The 20,971-nt window shown below is 41.5% G+C and overlaps 1 protein-coding gene across 3 annotated transcripts in view; it reads left to right on the forward strand.

Moving 5' to 3' along the window:
* Positions 1–20,971, forward strand: part of LOC138245659 (protocadherin alpha-C2-like) — a 557,250-nt gene that overhangs the window by 23,890 nt on the left and 512,389 nt on the right. Inside the window, exon 1 of one of the 3 annotated variants that reach the window (XM_069199416.1) lies at positions 11,248–13,791. The exons of the other annotated variants lie outside the window; for them this stretch is intronic. Within the exon in view, the coding sequence (XP_069055517.1) occupies positions 11,419–13,791 (2,373 nt within the window). The 5' untranslated portion in view covers positions 11,248–11,418. Of the gene's footprint in view, positions 1–11,247; positions 13,792–20,971 lie in introns of those variants that run through there. 3 annotated transcript variants of the gene reach the window in all.

A 20,971-nucleotide genomic window follows, 5' to 3' on the forward strand; every position in this document is an offset into this window, starting at 1 on the left:
AAATTTTAAGGCACTGTGTGTTTACATTTAATGTAAAAGATGTGTGCTACAAGAGTCCAGTTCAGATGGATGGCACTTGAATTTTGATCTCTGCGTACTGAGGGCCTTATTTAGGGTTTGGTGGATGGAATACATTAAAATGTGACTCACATCCTATCTGCCGTATTACAGTTACCCTGGGTCATAATCCATTGGGAATACAGCAGACAGGATGTCATTCTACAGTTTGTAAATCTGGCCCTAAATCTTATAATTGAAGTCTTATGCACACATGACTATGGCAGGCAAGATGCGCAGAGCTTTTTTCTGGTCGCAAACTGTTTGCAACTGGAAAAAATGCTTTTTTCAAATGCACAAAATGCAAAATGCGATTTGATAACTTGTTACCGAATCGCAATTTGCAGTGGTGATCCGATATTTGGAAGGTGCATCTTTTGCGTGTCTCTTTCAAATGCCGAATCAATATGGTATGCATTACTGGACCAAATTCAGGTCACAAAATAGTAATACTTTACCACCATTTTGAAAGTTGTGGAACACCATTCACAAATTGAGAATGTTTAAAAAATAAGTTTTACGAGCAGACAGGGCTTTGAAACTTCAAAGTTGTCTTTTTTTTTTTTCTTTTTGAATGCATCCATTTTTCCTTCAAGGAAAGCGGGATGCACTTAAAAATGCTTCATTAAAAAGCAAACACAGACATTTGGGGCTATATTTACTAGGCCTTTTGCGCTGCCGGAACATCACTTCTAGTGACGGACCAGTAGCATACACTTCAGGGCCATATCTACAAGGCCATCAGAAGCCACCCTGTGTTGCTGTTCAAGGCCTTGTAAATATGGATAGAGTCAACGCAGCAACATGCGCTGCATTGACTCACCCTGTAACAGGGAGGTGTGCTATGGGTGTTACAGTGGATGTTCCCATGTAACGCCCACGGCATTTGACACATTCCCAGCTTTAAGAGATTTTGTAAAGCTGGGAATGTGTCAAAACCCTACACCTCCCCAGGGGAAGCATAAGGGAGGTGTAACAATGAAAAATATCTTTGTTTCTCCTCGTTTTTCCTTTTTCTATGCGTGTAGCACACATAGAAAAAGGGAAATGCCTCTCTCAAATGTTTTTGTGCAGGAAGGTGTTACTTCCTGCACAAAAACAATCGTGCCAGCAACACAGACACCCTCGCACTGGTGCGAGGTTGCCTGCATTGGGGCTTTGCAGCAATTTCTGCGCCGGCACTGTCTGAAAGGATAGGATTGCAGCATTTCTTGTAGATACAGTGCATTCCTGCCCTTTCCATTTGGCGTAGGGAAACGCAGCTAAAAGGCTTGCAGTGCTGCCCTATGCCAAATGGTTGTAAATAAGGTCCTTGGTCTGCTGACCTCAGCAGGCCACCATCCCTGTGATGGCTGTGATTCATAATGGGTCACAAATTGTAATGCACATCATTAATATTCATGCAGCAGCTCGATTTGCAACCCACTAGGAATCGCCATTCAAAAAAAGATGTAATTTCTCTTACATCAGGGATTGCAATTTTTCTAATTGCGATTCTGTAAGTATCGCAATTCGTAAATCACAATTCTGGATTTTTGTACATTTTACCTTAAGAAACTACTTTTGGAACTTGAACCAATAGTGACCATTTTATTGTTATTTCTACTTCTGGAAAAAAGGTGTTTGATTTTATCTTAGTGAGTTTGCCCATCTTTTGTAAGTTAAACGATTATTTTATAATAAAATACTGATTAGGTAGTTTGGTTACTTGGAAAACTATCAGAATTGATGCTGCAAGGAAATGGAGAAGTAGGTTCTTAGTTCATTGGAGATGGAATAGCACAGATTTCTGTACCCCACCAGGAAACAGTCTGCTGCAGAACTGGCATAGATTACTCAAGGTCCTCTTGAACCATATTATTTGGTCAATTGGTTGTCACAGTAGACTTGCAAGTAATTTAAATATATGTTCTTTTTATTGGGCGGGAGCCTGCTGGGCTGCTGAAATCTGAAAGCCAGTCACAGTGCAGCAGTAAGAGGCTGACTCGTGTAAATGTAAACATTGGAAACCATATCTTTCTGAATTAAAGACTGATTGTTTTCTGTCAGAAACAGAGTTTGGAAGACCAAAAATGTGCTCTCTATGATAACCAGGATTTCACTTTTCTTCCCCTGGGTTTTTTCCAATGACAAAACCACATTTTTTGTTGTTGACTGGAACAAAGTCAGGTTTCAGATGGGCACTGGTCCTTTCCAATCTGAGACATATTTAATTATCATCATCAAGAGTAAATTAGAGCAGACTAGAAGCGGTAATTAAATCAAGTAAGGTATATGGCAACGGTAGAAAGAATGAGACACATTGAATAGCCCAGTGATGCCCTGAAGGGCTCAGGATATGTTTGAAGTTGAAGGGGAACATTCATATATATCGCTCTGTCTGGGATGAAGGAGTCCACCAATGCTTCGAAACTGTGTTTTTTTTTTTATAAACACGAGTAGTGTACTAGTAGCAAATGTAGCAGACTTTGACTCACTTATGACATAAGGCCTGATGTTATATGTTGCAGTGAAATTGTAGTGCAGCATTCCCCTGTGGGGCATCATGGCGCTATAAATCAAGCAACCGGATACAGAACACTAACAAGGAATGATTCATGCATCTGAGAAAACAACCACATTTTCAAGATTTCCTGATTTAAAATAAATCGGATGTCTATTTCAATTAGTTTGTGACTTAAAAATTAGGTTTCTGTTCCTCTTTTCAACTGACGTTTACATAGTATTTTGCATTTTCGAAAGTTGCTGTAAGTTAAGGCAGGTAGGGTATTGAATATATTTGAAGAGCATTTGCTTTCCTTCTGATGCCTGTAGAGTTACATTTGAAGACAGGTAATTTGGATTGTTCTGAAATAGGGACACTACAAAATTGCAATTTTGTCTTGGCCTTTCAGAGGCACTAGGCTTCTTCCAAATATCTGATTTCTCTGTAAGTTTGTCCTTCTCAGTTGAGGTGCTGTAACCACCAGAGCCAGTTGATTTTGATAGCTCCTCATGAAAGACTATTCCCTCATCAATCGCCCTAAAAAAATAGATACCCACAAAGGGAAGCCATTGGAATTTGCTCAGTACCTAGATATTGGAATTTGCTCAGCCAATTGAACTTGCTCAGTACCTGGAAATAGCCAAGGAAAAAGTAGAGAATCTCAAAAAGCTGTATAATATTGAAAGACATAATGATTCAACCATTATAATATGTGGTGTTCCCCCAGAATCCAGGATGGAGCATATCTAGCTCGAGCGCTCCTGACCATGATCACGTCACCACATACCTCATTGCTTCACCAACAAGTCTGTTTCAGAATCACTGTAAAGCATTTTCCACCTAGGCTCCCATCCTTTGAATTTTCCCCAACTACAGTCTTGGTCAGCCCATTCCTTCTCCTTGTACTATTTATCTTTTTCCATTCAATCTTACCCCATGATTCAGTGATAGTTGCTCTCCTGTGCTGCATCCTAAACTTTTCCACTGAGTTTATGATACTAGTTTTAAGTCCATTTTTTAAGCCGTTGATTTAGTGTTTGGTGGACAGAGAACTCCATCATAAATGTAAGAGTAACCTCTCCATCATACTAACGTTCCGCGTATCTGAGTTGGCAACAGAGAGATATCAGCTGTCCTTTGATGAAGCCCCTGTTTGCTCAGTCTACACAAAACTACCTCAGACAGCCAGATAGAGTAGACTCATTGGAATAAAGGCATCACGCCGCCCAATCTATTAAAAGTGGATGGTGTGATGTTCTTTTTTTGTTCCATCCCCATGAGGAGAAACCTGGCTATGAGGGGCAAAAAAAACAGGTTTTTGTGTTTTTCACGAACAAACTCCAACGTTGGAGGTTTGTTTCTGAAAAACAAAAAAATGTTAAAGGTTTGGTGAACAGCTGCAATACCTAAGGCTGCTTCCCACCAACAATGTTTTACCTTGAAGGAAATCTCTGTGATGGCAATTGCTTTCAATGGATATGGAAGACCACGAGGCTGGTGGTCCCCTTTATACAGGACACTTAATCATCCATCAGGGTAGCAGGTGTTAAGTGCTCCACAACTCTAACCTATGGCAATATGTTGAGCAGAGCCTACATCTTGCCCTAAGTGCTAGTCTGAATTAAATTCCTAGTTTTATTTTAAACCGGATAGTATGTGCAATGCACAATAATTCTATGCTTCATTCACTTGAGTTGATTGCAAAATTATGCCTGTCCATGTTTTTTCATGAAACAATTCAATATTGTCTTGCAAAAATACAGAGAGCAAGGCCAATCAGATTAGAACAATTTCTCCCTCTTTCTTCTGGGCTCACTGAGCCAGCTGTGTGCCTAAGAAATCCTGATAATTGACAGCACCTTTTATTGAAGGTTAATAAAGAGCCTTAAATGTCAGAACATCTTTTTGGCAGAGCCTACAAGCAGAGCCCCATCCTACAGGAACTAACAAGATTGCCTGCATTCTACATATTCAGATTCCTCACTTTAGCCAATTTTTCTATTTCTGGCACACACAACTGTACTTCATTGTGTAATTCCCACATAACAGAGCCACCCATGGAACGCCTTTCCAGTTGCAAGGTATTGCAGTTGTGTTACCTTTTCTTTTTTTACAAAGCTACCCAAGGTGCTGAAATCAGCCCTTGTGTGGCTTTGTAAATCGGTGCTAACATTTTGCGTCATGGCTGTGCTAAAAAAGTGGCAAAGCCAAAATGCAAAGACATCTGTCTTTTATCATTTGGATGGTGTGGACATACACCACCTGATATCATGGTTCCTCGGATGTCTTTGTTTTTATCTTAAAAACCTCCTTTATTTCTAATATACTGCTATTGCAGAATTAAAGTTCTCTTAAGTATTTGTGGTTTGTAAAGTGCAGCATTCACTTTGCAGGTATCTCGGAAATAAAACTTCCAATTAAAAAATAATTTGCAGGGGAGACAGATAGTTCTGAAAATGAGAGAAAGTCATTCCACATTAAACTGATTTAAGGAATAGTCAAATTTTAAGCAATTTTCTAAATTTCATTAAAGAGGATCGATTGCGCATGCCACTGAGAACCCACAACCACACACTGTCGAGTATCTACATTTTGTGACCCTGACCTAGATCACTGTCTCATATCACAGTTTGGGTCTCTGTAAATAGTGCACAAACCTGTGTGATAACAAGTTCTGGTTAGGAATGTACAAAGCATTCTGAACTAAGCAGAGGGCCTTAAGCAACATCTTCTGTTCAACTGTAGGATAATGCAGTGATTCAAGGGATGAAGAAATTGGGTAATTCCCTTTTAAATGACAAATCTATCTTACTCCTGCTTTCTTCACCAGCTAAAGTGTGATTACAGTCTTGTCGGGGGGATCCAGTGAGAAGGCTTTGAATTAGTTTACTCTTGAGGTTATATAGAAGCGTTCATAATTTGTAACTGATTTGAAAATGTAAACAATGATTGAATACATTTGGTGTGCATAGATGGAAAATATGTTCTATCAATTTGACCTGGTTGTTGAATGATAGCTCTGAATTAATTTTAGTTTAGTTTAGTTTATGAATTTGTAAAGAGCATGGCTACTTGAAGGCCTCCCAGCGCTAGAGCGGAAGGCGAACAACAAGGATGCAACTTATGCTGTGAACAGAAGGGTCTTCAAAGTCTTACAAAAGGAAATTTCTTGACTATCCTGGCAGAGCTCCCAAGGAAGAGAATTCCACAGATTTGAGGCTCTAAATGCTAAAGATCGACCTCCCCATCTTGCTTTCTTAATCCGTGGAATGTTAATTAGGAAGGCTGTCGAGGATCTAAGAGCCCTTTGAGGGATGTAGGGCGTTGCAATCAGTTTAAGGAAGGTCGGACTCTTATTATGCAGAGCTCTGTGCAAAGTGAAGGGGGCCTTGAAGTTGATCCGTTGTTCCACAGGCAGACAGTGAAGGGAAACTAAAGCAGATTTTGTGGACATGTATATGGAAATTTTCATAAGTAGGCATTCAGCAGCATTCTGCACCAACCGAAGTCTTCTTAGTACATATCGAGGTGAACTCAGATAGAGGATATTTACATAGTCCAGGCGTGAGATTATGAGAACCTGAGTGATTAGTCTTTTATCTTGAAAAGGAAGTATCTTAAAGACTTTTCTAAGAAGTCTTAATAAACTAAAACAGATGTCTTCCAGTTGTTCAAATTTATAGTCCACAGTCAGGTGGGAGTCCAGCCACAATTCCAAGGATATTATATTGTCTCTTGGTGGAGGCAGGCCTTTCAACCCATCAGGGAGCAGAGTAGGGGATTTGAGTGGGCCATAATTACCCAACAGCATGACTTCTGTTTTTTCTTCTTTCAGTTTAAATTTACAGCTAGCCATCATAATCTGGCAATCTTAATACACAAACTTCAAACACATTGGTTTTGGATAGGTTTATCCCCCAAACATGTAGTCCAAAAGGTTCATCCAGCTAGAAAGTGTAAACAGGGAAGAGACTTTAATTATACCACTATTAACCATTAATGTGTTTTGGGGGCAGGTATACAAAGTAGTTACTGTCTGACTAAGGTCACTTTCAATTTTGCAGATTATCTACCCAAGATAAAAAAACTGAATAATAGTGGACGGTTGGACCATGTGTAAGGTAAAAACTAATGGAGACAACACTGATAAGCAAACCTCCTCAAGATGGAGATTTAACATCTGATGAAATTAATTCATTCATAGTGCTGTTACAGTTATGTGCAGGAGATCATTTAAAAGGAGAGAAACAACAGAAAACTTGCCTTTACAAAATGCCAGAACAGGCCTATAGTCCTAAGGCTCTGAACTTTTTGAGAAGAGGTCTCTTTTCTGCTTCTTTGTACATTTGACTAGATAAGAATTTTAAATCCTAGCAACACTGGAGAGTGATCTGGAGAATTTTTTTTTTTTTTAGTTTAGTACGAATCTTAGTGGTATCAGAAATACCATTATTAAAGACACAGAACCAATCTGTATAGAAGATGTGCAGTTGTAACAAAAGAGCTCTTGAGATATTGGGCCATGACTGGCTATTGGGCGCTCAAACTGTGGGTGTGAATCTCACTCAAGCCCATCCCCAGCTTCTGCAGATATCTCTGTGTTGATAGAGCATCCTACTCATTGACTGAGTAGTGGAACATCTGCTACTGGAAATGAGTCTTGGCTCTGGAGCTTTTGTGGTTAAAGATTTCGACCCCATTCCTGCTTTGTAAAATATATACTTGTTTGCAAATCCCTTAAATGTCAAATGTGCCGCCTTTGTCCAAATTCAGGTATCTATGGTCTGGAAATATTTTGCTAGAAAAAAGTGCAAAACAACTTGCATTCTGTCTCAGTCCCAAACAACATAGGACCTTCAACGGAGCCTGTTGGTTTAGACTGAGATCAGAGCAGTACAAGATTTGCCTAAACAATAAAGAGTTTTTTTGGCACAAAGTCATAACCATTGAAAAGTCTCTTGACCATCCCCCAAACAATTCACCACCTCCCACCATATGCAGAACATTTCCAAACTACTGATCCCAGTGAACGAGATTTCATAGACGAAACCTCACACTTCCATAAGCTCTCATTTCAGTCTGAAACCATCTAATCATTCCTTTGCCCATATACTTGCAACCCTAACCAAATGTGTTCATTTGCATCTGTAACATTCATAGACCAATGTAACCTCTCTATCTCTTCTTATAGGAGATGCCCTGGCTGTCTGAATGTAGACCAAGGGCCATATTTATTATTATTACATGTAACACAATGCAGCAAGACGCCTTGCTGCTCTGCGTAAAAGGGAGAAAGCAGGAATGTGCCATATCTATCAAGGTATGGCACATTCCTGCACTCTGCCTGCGATGGCGCACAAACTGCTGCCTAGCACCAATGCAGGCACCTTTGCACCATTGTGCAAAGGTGCCTGTTTTACAGGTAGGATTGATTTTGTGAAGGGAAGGAAACATCCTCTGAGGCGTTTTCCTCTTTCTATGTTTGCTGCAGAATGCAGCACACGTAGAAAGAGGAAACAACAGGTAAGATAAAGCTAATTCTCCTTGTTACACCTCTTCTGGAAAGGGGTAGCATTTTGATGTATTCCCAAATCTACCACTCATGATAACCCTGGGAATGTGCTAAAATCCATGGGTGAATGCGAGGGAAACATACATGCTCCATTCTTGGAACACCTCCCTGGTGCAGAATAACACAAGGCAGTGACTCATGCTGCCTTGCATGACTCCACATTTACCAAGCACAGCAGGACCATGGATGGTGGCCTTGCGTGGCTTGGTAAATCTCATCTAGGTTTTGCATTGCCCTTGTGTTATCTTGCGTGGTGCAAGCGCGATGCATAACCTTGATAAATCTGTGCCAAAGTATCACCACTGTTTAAAAAAATCCTGTACAGATCCTTATGATGGTAAGAAAGTCTGTTCAGATTCAGGTCACTTCCTACTCACCAAAGTCCTCTGTAGTTCCCTGGGTAATCAATTAAATAGTCACCAACAAAATAACCCCCTGGGCTTCTTTCAGTTAGGTCTAAGGACAGGTTGAAGCCTTAAAGCAGCCATTCAGCAAGTAACACTTGAGGATGTAAATGCTACTAGATCTGTTGGCAGCATGTAAAACTAAACTCCTAAGCAAAACTGAGCTATTGTAAAGAGAATGCAAATATGTGGCTTTTTTTTGTCACATCCAGTGCTCTGCTACAGGTATGTTAGCTCTCCAAGCTGCTTTTTGATGATTCAAGCCTGTGACCAGAGATTACACAGAAAGCTCTGTAGCAAGTACATTAGCTACATATTCATTAATGTCCCAGACACTTTCTAGATATCCAGGGATTTCTTCAACAAATGCTTCAGACGCCTCTGCCATCTTAAAATGTAATATGTAACCTATTAAATAAGCAGCTTTCCATTTTAATGTCTATGGGACAGAGTTGGTAAACATAGTGTATATGTATGAAGAGGTCATAGGGAAACTTACAGGGACTTTGCTCCTACTTGTGATGCTGATTTTCATCATGACCCTGGTCTTATGACTGGTCCTCTTTCCTGTTCCACCCCAAATCTGGGTTCCAGAAATATTGTTTTTTTCTTTCCTTTTTTCAGCACTTCTTGCTGAACTGCCTTTGTCTGCATGGCCTCGGAGAGACAGTCAGTAGAGTCCTATAAGCCCATCCATCAGAGGAGTAACAAGAGCAGTGGCAGAGATTTAAAGACCAAGAGGTGTCATGATGTTGCACATGATGTTACAGGGGCTCCAGTCCATACCAGAGGAGCATCGGAGTCTGATTCTGCTGTAACCATAAGAGGAGACAGGGAAACAGAAGCAGAACAGCCTGCCTCCGAGAGCAAGAGGCTGGGTCTGGTGTGGGAGCAGCAGACAAGAGAGGTACTGTCCACAATTCTTTGTGGTAAAGTGGTTGACATGGGCATTAGTGGGGCGGAGCCTTGAGTCTACAAAATGCCACAGGAGAAATAATAGAGAAAGCACCTTAAGGTTTTCACTTTGCATCCTTGTGAATTACTCAGAATTAAGGGGCGAGACATCAGGGCCAAAATGATTGATTTGTCTGGTATTCCCACCCATGCATCCATGCATATGAATGAGGCTTAAATGGGCACAACATGGGAACACAGGAACACTGTATGTTACAGCATGTGGAATCCTGATTTCGGGGCCATTTCTTGAAAGTTTCCTCCTGCTCGGACAGGTAGATCCCATGTTTTCTACCAGGTGAGAAACTCCGCCTGTGAAACCTGTCCCGATGTTCCCGTATGAATAAAATCAATGTGCGGGGACATTGGGCCCCTCAGATGGTCTCCCCATTGGGTTCCACCAGAGCAGGCTGACCGTGAGGCCCAGCCCACTCTGCTGAGAGCCTCGAGGACGATCGTAAGCAAGGTCCTCTCCAAGCTCCCCTCATGGACCAAGGGGAGCCTTACCAGCAAGGAAAGATAAAGAACTTACAGGGCGAACTGCTCTTCCACTAACAATACAAAATCCCACTGTGGATTTGGACTGTAACAAGTATTATCCCATGCATGCATCTTTAGGTAAAGGGGTGAGAAGACATGTGTGGTGACTGATCACTGCAAGAATGGCAGATGCAAAAAATGCAACTAAACCTTTAACAGTGATAGGTTATGTTACATAGGGCCAGATGTAGCAAAGGGTTTTTCCCATTCTGTGTCAATGGGAAAATGTGTTTGTACATATGGCCCATAGTCCCTCGTGCATTCCATATCAGCCACAAGGACGCATCGGAAAAGGAAATAGAAAATGGTCAGACTTAGAATCTTCCGGGGGCAGATCTAAGATGTGACTTGCAATGCTTCTAGCGAAATGCCAGAGATCGTGGAACAAATGAAGCCAATGGCTGAGGTAAGCTGGCATAAAACCCTATAAAGTAAATATAGAATCCACTCTAACAACGGGACAGGAAGTTAGAATGCCATTCTACATATTCGCAGTCAAAGATTCCGTAGACAGCCTGTCTTTTCTTTCAGTTCGTTGACCTGAAATTGTGTTTCTGTTTTCTCTGCATGTTTACAGAACCTTATATTACGGGCTGCACGTAAAACTTCATATTCCAATGTTACTGGATTTTGGCTCGGCATTTCCTTTATGAGATCTGTTAGTCCTTCTGTAAATTAATGTAATCTTTTCATTGCGGGTGCATGGCCACAACTTACTTTTTTGGGTGCCAGATTTCATTTTCAGGTTTGATAGGTTTGCTGTTTACGCCATTCATGGCGAACGTATTGAATTCTCTTTCTAGTAACAGAACGGGAACTGCCTTATAATTTTTCAAAAATGCATGCGTTCGTACACAGCAAGAAACTAAAATCGTACTGGAACACAAGATAGCAAGGATCAGATTTTAAAATGGGAATAGACCAATGCATGCAAACAAACGTGGAATCCATGAATTCAGGTAATATATATTTAAGATGACTAAGTCGGGCACTGCATGTCTTTAGTGTCGGGTTGCATTTCAGGGTGTTTGACACTGAAACATAAAAACACAAAGGCCTTTGTCACACCTAGATGTGAATGTATCACTCTGACTGAAATTATTGGAAGGAAAAAGCTCAATATTTCGAAAAGGACTACTTAAATAGCTGGAACAGTTTCCTTTCCATTCCACACGGTGGTGCTAGGAGCTCGTGAAATTAAAATGCTGTACTGCCTGTGACGTATCTCCTCCTTCAGTTCACCGAAGATCTCTATTTAGAGAACGAGGACCATAAAAACACATCGGCTTGCTGTGGACGTACATGCTCTCGTGATGGATTTTCATCGATAGTCAACAATATACGGCAACTTTATTTGGTTTCATGGTGTAGTATGCATTGTGAAAATAGACTATTTTCATACCGAAATGGCTGTGTCTTTTGACAGACGGTCGGGAAAATGGCGAACGTTGTACCTGGTTTGGGTTTTATGGTGTTTTAATTCCGTGAGGGGGCACCTCAAGTACTCGGTCTTCGAGGAGCTTGCCCCCGGCACCACTGTGGGAAACATCGCCAAGGACCTTGGACTCCACCCCGTGCAGCTGAACTCCCGGGGGCTGAAGCTCGTGTCCGGGGACAGGAAGCAGCCCTTCCAGGTGAATATGAGCAATGGCGCGTTATTCATTGCGGAGCGGGTGGACCGGGAGCAGGTGTGTGGGCAGAGCAGCGCGTGCACGCTACATTACGAGCTGGTGATTGAGAACCCCTTAGAGATGCATCGACTGGAAGTCGAGATTCTCGATGTCAATGACAATGCGCCGTATTTTATTGAGAAGGAAGACATCCTTAACATCTCGGAAACTGCAGCGCCAGGGACCCGGTTCTCACTACCAAGGGCTCTGGATTTAGACACTGGGGTAAACTCTCTCCAGGGTTACGCCCTGAGTCCCAACTCTCACTTCGAGCTTAAAACAAACACTAATTCCGGAGGTCGTAAATCTGCAGAGCTGACTTTAACACACGCCCTAGACCGGGAGATTCAGCCCGTGCACGATCTTGTGGTAACAGCCTTTGACGGCGGAGACCCAAAAAGATCGGGATCGACCCGCATATTAATCAGGGTTACTGATTCAAATGATAATGTGCCGACGTTTGACAGGCCAGTGTATCACGTTAAATTATTGGAGGATGCGCCTATAGGGGCCACTGTCATCAGGCTCAATGCTACAGATTTGGATGAAGGGAAGAATGCGGAAGTGAGATATTCATTTAACAAACGCGTCCCAAGAAATATTAAAAATACTTTTAACATAGATGAGATAAGCGGAGTAGTAACTCTAAAATCACGTGTTGATTTTGAAGACACTACAATGTATATGTTCTCAGTAGAAGCTTTAGATAAAGGTCCACAGGCCGTGGCAGGACTCTGTGAGATAGTTGTTGAAATAATCGACGTTAACGACAACCCCCCGGTCATATCGATAACGTCCCTGTCCTCTTCCGTCCCGGAGGATGCTAAACCCGGGACAGTGATAGCCCTCCTGACTGTGTCAGACCGCGACTCGGGTGACAATGGGCAGGTGGTGTGCACTGTGCCCACAACACTCCCATTCCAGTTACTAAACCCTTTCAACAACCATTATTCTTTGATTTTAAAGGACTGGCTGGACCGTGAAACGGCCGAGGAGTACAACATCAGCATCACGGCCACGGACGGGGGCTCCCCGCCTTTGTCCACCAGCACTGCCCTGACCGTGCGAGCTTCAGATGTCAACGACAACATCCCGGTGTTTTCACAAGCATCTTACGCCGTGTTTGTAAAAGAGAACAATGTCCCCGGGACCCATATATTTACAGTATCCGCCATCGATGCGGACCTGAAGGAAAACGGATACCTCACATATTCCCTCCTAGCAAACACCAGCGTCGACAGCTTTGTCTCTATAAACTCTGAGAACGGCAAAATCTACGGCCTGAAGTCGTTTGATTTTGAAGACACAAGGCGGCTTCAATTTCAAGTGCAGGCCAAGGATTCTGGGGTCCCCTCCCTCAGCAGCAAGGTGTCCGTGGAAGTGTTCATTCTCGACCAAAATGACAACGCCCCCTCCATCTTGTCTCCTCACCCGCAGAAAGATTATTTTGGCGCACACACGATCCCTCCCTCAGTGGACCGCGGACACCTTGTGACAAAGATCCGAGCATTTGACAGGGACAGCGGATACAATGCGTGGTTGAGTTATCACATCGCTCAAACTAAAGGCACCTCATTTTTTAAAGTGGGGCTTTACACTGGCGAGGTAAGAACGTCCCGTGGTGTTAAAGAACTTGAGGGAAGTCAGCAGAGTTTGTTTGTCATCGTGAAGGATCATGGGGAACCGGCCCTTTCAAGCACCGTCTCCCTCGGCATCACTGTCATGGACGCAACCAATGATATGCATAAGCAATTCAAAGAGAACCAGGAAAGCGGACACAGCGTCCCAGAGGTTAACCTCTACTTGGTTATCTCAATCGCATTTATTTCCTTTGTTTTCCTGTTGACTGTTATCATCTTTGTTGCTTTGAGGATTCACAAAGCCAGTGCGGACAAAGCTGAATACGGACAGCCACCATGTTCGAACCAGAGCTGGTTTTACACGCAAAGCAACAGCTACAAGGTGTGTTTGGGGGACCCATGTAACAGCGTCTTACTGTTCAACAGCGCATGTCCTCCGCAGACGGACGAGAGCAGGGGCAACATGACGTCACTTGAGGGGAAGACGCAGCAGAGCATCGATGATTTGTTAATGTTAGGAGAGAACCAGGTAAGAGAAGTATTTTTATGTTCAGCTCATGACACCTAACCTTTCTGTGATTTCAGACAAACGATACACACATGAAGATGGCAGGACTTATTGTTAGTTCAGCTTTGCTTATGGACGTTTAGAAGTGACCACATTTTAGATATGCTTTTAATATTCGTTAGTAGTCTCATGTAGTAACAAGAATCCTGATCGTTCACTTCACTAGGGTGTTTAAATTGTCGGTTAACCTCACTGCATACTTTGCTCTAGAATTGAACTCTTCTGTAAGTGAGAGGTCGTCTGTCAAGAACTAGAATCACTTACTTGCAATTCCTTTAGTGTAGCCAAAGGGTCTTTAATAACATGTTTGAAACATAAGAATACATACAGGTTTGTGAGTTCATATTCCTTTCTGTTGATTTGTCAAAAACTGCAAATGTAGCAATTCATATATTGTTTTCACGAGTCATTTGTGTAGTGTGTTTGTTGGCCCAATGACTGACTGATAATATAACGTGTTGGCTCCTAGTGCCGTTTTCTGTTGTTTCGCACGCCTGATTGACTCAGTTCAGCACATTTCCAAATGAATGCATTTACCTCCACTTACCTGCTAGTTCTCTGTGTCATTGTCACCTTGGCCTCAAATCGCAGTCAAAAGATAATCTTTGACTTCCGGTACAGATTCTGTAGTTACAGTTCATTAAACTTTCCTTCCAGAAGTATTCTAGTTGGAACCTTCTGACCAGCCACAAACTTTGAACACAATCTCCATATATCTGCTAATATTTGTCATTAAATATACCTTTTAACACATTTCATTAGGTTAGGTAAGCAGCATTTTTATCTAACACATTCTGATCTCGTTAGGACCATAGCATAGCAGTGCTGTGAACCATGCATAACAGATACTCAATTTACAGTAAAACATAAGACACGAGCATTATATTGTTTGGCTAAGGTGGCTTAGTATTAGCAAGCTAACTTATTCTCTTAGTGCTTACATTGATCTCTAAAAATATAGAATTGTATATTCAACTTTAGAGCTGGGACTCTCAGATCACTGTTCACTTTGCTTATATGTTTTCATTTGCCTGTGATGTTAACACAGTTTTGACAGTTTCTCAAGGATCTTGGTTATTACACCTGAATATTGTAGTGCAGACATCGGGGTGCCTTTAGAGAAAGATAGCTTTTTCTCTATTGAAGAAAGCTGATTTGAAATTATTAAAAACTGAGGATAGGAATTTTAAGACCAGCCTCATTTTATGGGAGCGTCTTTTTAAATGATGATGACAGGATGTGGTGGGGGTATAATGTTAGGGTTGAATTAAGAATCTGACAAAGATTGCAACCTTGTCAAAAGAGATGAAGGAATGTTTCTGGTGATCAGCCTGTAAACTGTTGTTACAAGTCATATGCTTGACATTCATGCAACTGAAGAGACAGGTTGGATCGTATGATTGTTGTGAGAGTAAAAATGTATGGAGGTGAGAGTTAATGAAATGAAGCTGGACAACTGCATGTGGTTCTACTGTATGTAGCTATCAAAGTTCTTATAAGGCCACATGCCAAGTACAAAGGATCTGGGCTTTGGGATCTTCAGGAGAAAGGCAATGAAAGCAATCAAGGCCAGAGATTAGCTTTGTACGATGAGAAGGAGTTTATTTCTCTTTCATGTGAGTTGAGTATTAAACTTTTAGGGCCGTCTCATTGAGGATGTCAGTGAACTTGTCACACATTTTGAAGTGGGCATAATGGCAGGGGTTTAAGAGTGCAGAGAAGGACTTGTGTGTATTCAGCTACAAAGTCGTATCCAAAAGACTAGGGCCCTCATTACGACTTGGGTGGTCTTTACCACCGAAGTCGCGGGCCACAAAAGAGCTCCAGTGTTGGCGGTCCGAAGACTGCCGTATCACGACACACCCCAGGATTACCGCCCATTTAAGGAAATCTGACACTGTCAGCCTGCCCGACGGCGGATGAGAGGCAGTTCCACTGCCAGCACCTCCACAGCAAAAGGACTCCGACGTAATAAGGCATGGCGGTTCCTGCACAGAGGTGTGGCACTGGTGGAGGACATCCATCCCCTCCCAGATGACCACCTTACTCAGACCGGTAGGTGGATTGTCTGAAAGGGAGGGGGGTGTTGTGTACATGTGTGTGATGTGTGCGTGTATGTGTAGCGGTATGGGCGTGCATGTGTGTATCTTTGTGTGCGTGGAGGGTGTGTGTGTCTGAATGGAAGCAGAGGGGAGAGGGTGTCGGGGTAAGAGTGAGTAGGTGTGTGTATTGGGATGCTTGCAAGTAGGGGTGTTTGTACGGGTGCTTGAGAGAGAGTGGGGGTGTATGTCAGGGAGTGTGTTGATGAGTGGGGGTGCATGCATGAAGGTGTGTTGATGAGTGGGCGTGCACATATGAAGGTGTGTTGATGAGTGGGGGTGCGTGTATGAAGGTGTGTTGATGAGTGGGGTTGCGTGTATGAAGGTGTGTTGATGAGCGTGGGTGCCTATATGAAGGTGTGTTGATGAGTGGGTGTGCATGTCTGTTTGTGTGCGAGTGAGTAGGGGTATCTGGATGTATGCATGTGGTTGGGGGGTGTCTGCAAGTGTGTGCATGGGTGGGGTTGTGTCTGCTAGTGTGTGGATGGTTGGGTGGTGTGTCTGCAAGTGTGTGGATTGCTGCGGGTGTGCACCTGCAAGTGGGTGGATGTGTGGGGGTATCTGAAAGTGTGTGGATGGGTGTGGGGGGTGTTTGCAGGTGTGTGGACATGTGTGGGTGCGTGTGCCGGCAAGAGGAATTGAGATTTCTGTCACCAGGTGCGTTACAGCCAGGGTTTTCATGGCGGGGTGACCGCCAAGGAAAGCCTGGTGGTTTACAGAGTCGTAATACTACGAACAGTCTGTCCATTCTGGCAGTACTGGCGGCATTGTGACGGTTTGGCTCTTAAGACCGGCACACTCGAAATGATAGCCAATATATTTTAAAATTAGACTGCTCTCCATAGTGAGGAAAGAGGAATAAATGGTCAAAACATAACCTTGCTGCATAGTTGTGAGCAAGACACATCAGTGAGGATGTAGAGGAGCATCAGTATACAGGTATGATGAGCCAAAGAGGAAGGGCTTTGTCCTTACTTTCACATGACTAGTGATTCCCAGGGGTAAAATGCAGGTAAATGACTCGGAAGGGGATCATTTGTAAAAAGATTAAGAATTTCTTCAATGCAATTTTATTCCCTAAACAATGACATATAGAACCAACCATATGAAGCCAAACAATGAAAATGAATAAATAATTCAAAAGAACAGAAACATATCTGGAGATTAAGGGCCTCATTATGAGTGTGGCGGTCTTCTGTCCGCCACATTCATGGTGGCGGTCAGAACCGCCACTGTTGCAGCGGTCCGACCACCACATTAAAACTCTGTCAGTAAGACTGCCAGGGAACCGCCAGCACCACCAGGATCCATGATCCCGGCAGCCTGGTGGTGGCAAAGATTGTTATCCACTAGGGCTTTGCAGACAGTGAACCTTGCAAGGGTGCTGGTGCACACTGTGGGCAACAGCATTGCCGACAGCTCTGTGACGAGCTGGAGACAATGCTGTAGCCTGTTTCCCGCTAGGCTGGCGGGCGGAAACTGAGGTTTCTGCCCGCCAACCTCATCGGAAACTCTTAATAACTCCAACGGGGTGGTCGCCCCAAAGGCTGCGGCCACCCTGTCAGGAGTTTGGCATACTGTCTTTCCTATCCACAAAACTCTTAATTAGGCCCTAAATCATGAAAAAAGACCCAGCATATGCAATGAAATTAATAAGTATTTATATGATAAGAAAGGAACACATGGGTTACATGGTCAGCAGAACAATCGTACATTGGTCCCTAATAGGAAGAAGTGGACTCACACTGGTCAGTACAATCAGAAATTATTCAATATGAGAGATTTTAAGTAACTTTTAAGTCTCATGTACCTGGCTTACCTGGCCGAGTCAGAATCTGAAGTGCAACATGTGAGGTAAGAGTTGTTTTAAAGTGTACACATACTTCCAAGCTCTCATACTGAATAATTCCTGATTGAAATGACCAGTTTGAATATGCCCCTTCCTATTAGGGCCCATACTATTTTCCTGTAGCTAAAAAAGTCGTGAAGATGGTCTCACATACTGATGACACTAGAGACTCATCACAGTGCTTCCACCCCTTTTCTTATGAATCCAATGTTCATAAATCACTTTCTTCATGTATTGGACTAATTTTGTAAATAAGGTAAAAGCTCTTTAAATGCTCTCATACTAGAAAATTCTTGATTGAACTGACCAGGAGGCCGCCCGCCAAACTTGTTATGCCGGAAAACTGCCAGTTCGGTTTTCTGCCTGCTGGCTCTATAGTGAGTTTCCCACTGGGCGGAAACAGAGTTTCTGCTCACTGGCCCAGCGGCAAACTACCCACAACACTGATACCATCTCGTAATTGAGCCGGTGGCAATACTGTGGTGTGTCAGTGTGACAGCAACCATCGCGCTTTTCACTGCCTCGAATTCAGGCAGTGAAAAGCGTGACAGGGCTGCCCATTGGGGCCCCTGCACTGACTCTGCCAAGTGCATGGGCAGTGCAGGAGCCCCGATGGGGCCCCCAGCTCCCAACTCTTCCAAACTTTGCATGGCGATGGAATCGCCTTGCAAAATCTGGCGGATAGTGGAGCTGTAATCCCAAAGGCAGTGCTACTTGCAGTGCTGCCCTGGTGTATTAAGACTGCCGGAACCTCCAAGCTGCCGGCCATCGAAAAAGTGGCGGTGCCGGTGGTCAGACTGTGGCGCTTTTACCTCAGTCATAATGTGGCTGTCGGACCGCCGCATTGGCAGCGGTCCGCCCGCCACTGTGAGTCTAGCGGTCCTGGGACCGCCAAACTCTAGATGAGGGCCTCAGTATTTAAGTGATTTCCCCCAGGATAATAATTATAGAAAATGTGCTTTCACAATACATCAGTTCTCAGTTTGCCTTGTATACAAATCCATCATGCTGCTACCAGTTTTATACTGAAGCTATATATGTTTGACGTTCCCCTTCTACATTGCCCAGCATCCTTCCTCACAAATTGTTTATCTTGTCTAATTTATTTTAGCTTTCAGTGCCCCCAATTTTGTGCTGTCTGACACTTTTGGTTCACTTTCTCCATCATATCTTTGAATTGTAGTAGGACACCGGACCTCTTATAGTTGTTATTTTCAATTATTGGGTGCATCAGTAGTATCATTTGTGTCTAATTACAATTCCTACATGGCTTGCTAAAATATCTATGGATTTATTTGTAAGTATTCCTGAATAATTTATATGTTACCTTCAACCTTGGAGCTCTTGCAGGTGCTTGAAAATCAGATACAGAAAATGGACAAAGAGGTGTATAGTTGTATTCTGTTAATGAATGTGACGTGTACCTAAATGTTATTTGTCTCACAGCAGTTTGCATATAATGACTTAGATAGTTTGAGTCACAAAATATATTATATAGGGATAACAATATTTTTTGACCTGCTGGCTATATTTCATATTATTTTTTGACTAAATGTGTTTAGTCATGTTTTGCATGAGAAAAAGCCTTTACTGTGTTCTTCAAGATCATTATTTTGGTATGTATTAAGATTTGAGGTACCAAAACATATATATGTCATATGTTCAGTGGACACACGTCACTACATACTTCTGAACACTTAAACTTACCTCAATCTCTTTTTTGATTGAATAAAATCCTCCTGCCACAATGCAAATAGCAGCAGCTATTAAAATTCTGTAATATTTTCTGTCTTCACCATGGTATGCCATAAACAAGATTAAATATTTATTTTTCTAAGTCATATGTGCCATAGTAACTTTAAGGATTATTCCTAGTATGTGATTGCAACCTTGATCCTAAATAATCAGAAAAAAGCGTTCTAAAATCCTAATAATCCTATTCACCCAAGATTATATCTTAAGTGTATATGTAGTGAGGAGGGTTAGGCCCCTCAGTTATAAGTATTTACCGGGTTTGTTATTTTCTTTGACAGAGAACAGAAATAAGATCTGTGTTTTCATAAGGCTTCTGCATGTATTATACCCCACACATCACTTCTCTGTTGGAAAATACAGGACAACATAAAACACTTTAACAATAGATATACAATAGTTTACTAAGTGAAAAATGGCTTAAAAGCCTAAAACTGAGCGAATGATGATGTAGTGTAGAGCTAATGCCATTTTATAAATTTTTACCGATTTTAGAGAAGACATTCTGGTCAAAATGTTGCTGGTATTCAGAAAAAATATTTTGTAACAAATACCGTCGCTCACACATACTGTGTACAAAATTTCATGATGTCAAAAGCATAGCGGGATAGAACATAAAAGGAAATAATGTTATTATTTAGGTATTTAATACTTTAAAAAAATATATAGTTGTATAAAATATCTTTTCTTTAACATAGTTGTATAAAATATTATTTTTAGTTAGTATGACAAATGTAGTTTTTTAGAATGTTATTAGTATTATATTTTCTCTTTGTGTTAAATTTGTTTTAGTATTCGTTTCTAAGTTTTTATATTAAATGTATTTTTCTAATATTTATTTAGAATTTTTTTATTTGGTAGCTGGTTTTTGGTTTTGTACTGGATTGGGATGGGATTTTTTAAATGTAATTTAGTGTTTTTATTTTATATGTAATTTATTATTCAACCAATAATTGATTTGATTAATTGTAATTTTAAATACATGTTGATTTTAAAATTATTATTATTTGTTTGAGCAGCTTTAATTATTAAGTTGTGTCAATTAATTATATATTTAGTCATTGTTTTAATTCTGTCTGTTTTACTTAATAATTACATTAATTGGATTAATTTTTCATTTTTATAACACATTATTTTGTAGTATGTTTGTTTGTCAGTGTTCACTCTTTAGAGTAGTAGGGAAATAAGTGTTTTGACTGCAAAAAGTACTGATATATATTTTTTTAAACTTTGTCTTATTTGTAATGTAACATTTTTATATTTTAATTTATTTTCTTTGCCATTTTTGGTGAATACACTTAGTTATATTTTACATTTGTTTGGTCTTTTCTTAAATGTTTCATTTAAACAGTTTAGGAGTTGGAATAGTAAATCTGATCCCTTCAAAGTTCAACATTTTCAATACTGTTGCTTGTGATAAAGCGATAGATGTATATGTTAC

Source organism: Pleurodeles waltl, chromosome 7, assembly GCF_031143425.1.
Source record: "Pleurodeles waltl isolate 20211129_DDA chromosome 7, aPleWal1.hap1.20221129, whole genome shotgun sequence".
Classification (NCBI taxonomy): Eukaryota; Metazoa; Chordata; class Amphibia; order Caudata; family Salamandridae; genus Pleurodeles; species Pleurodeles waltl.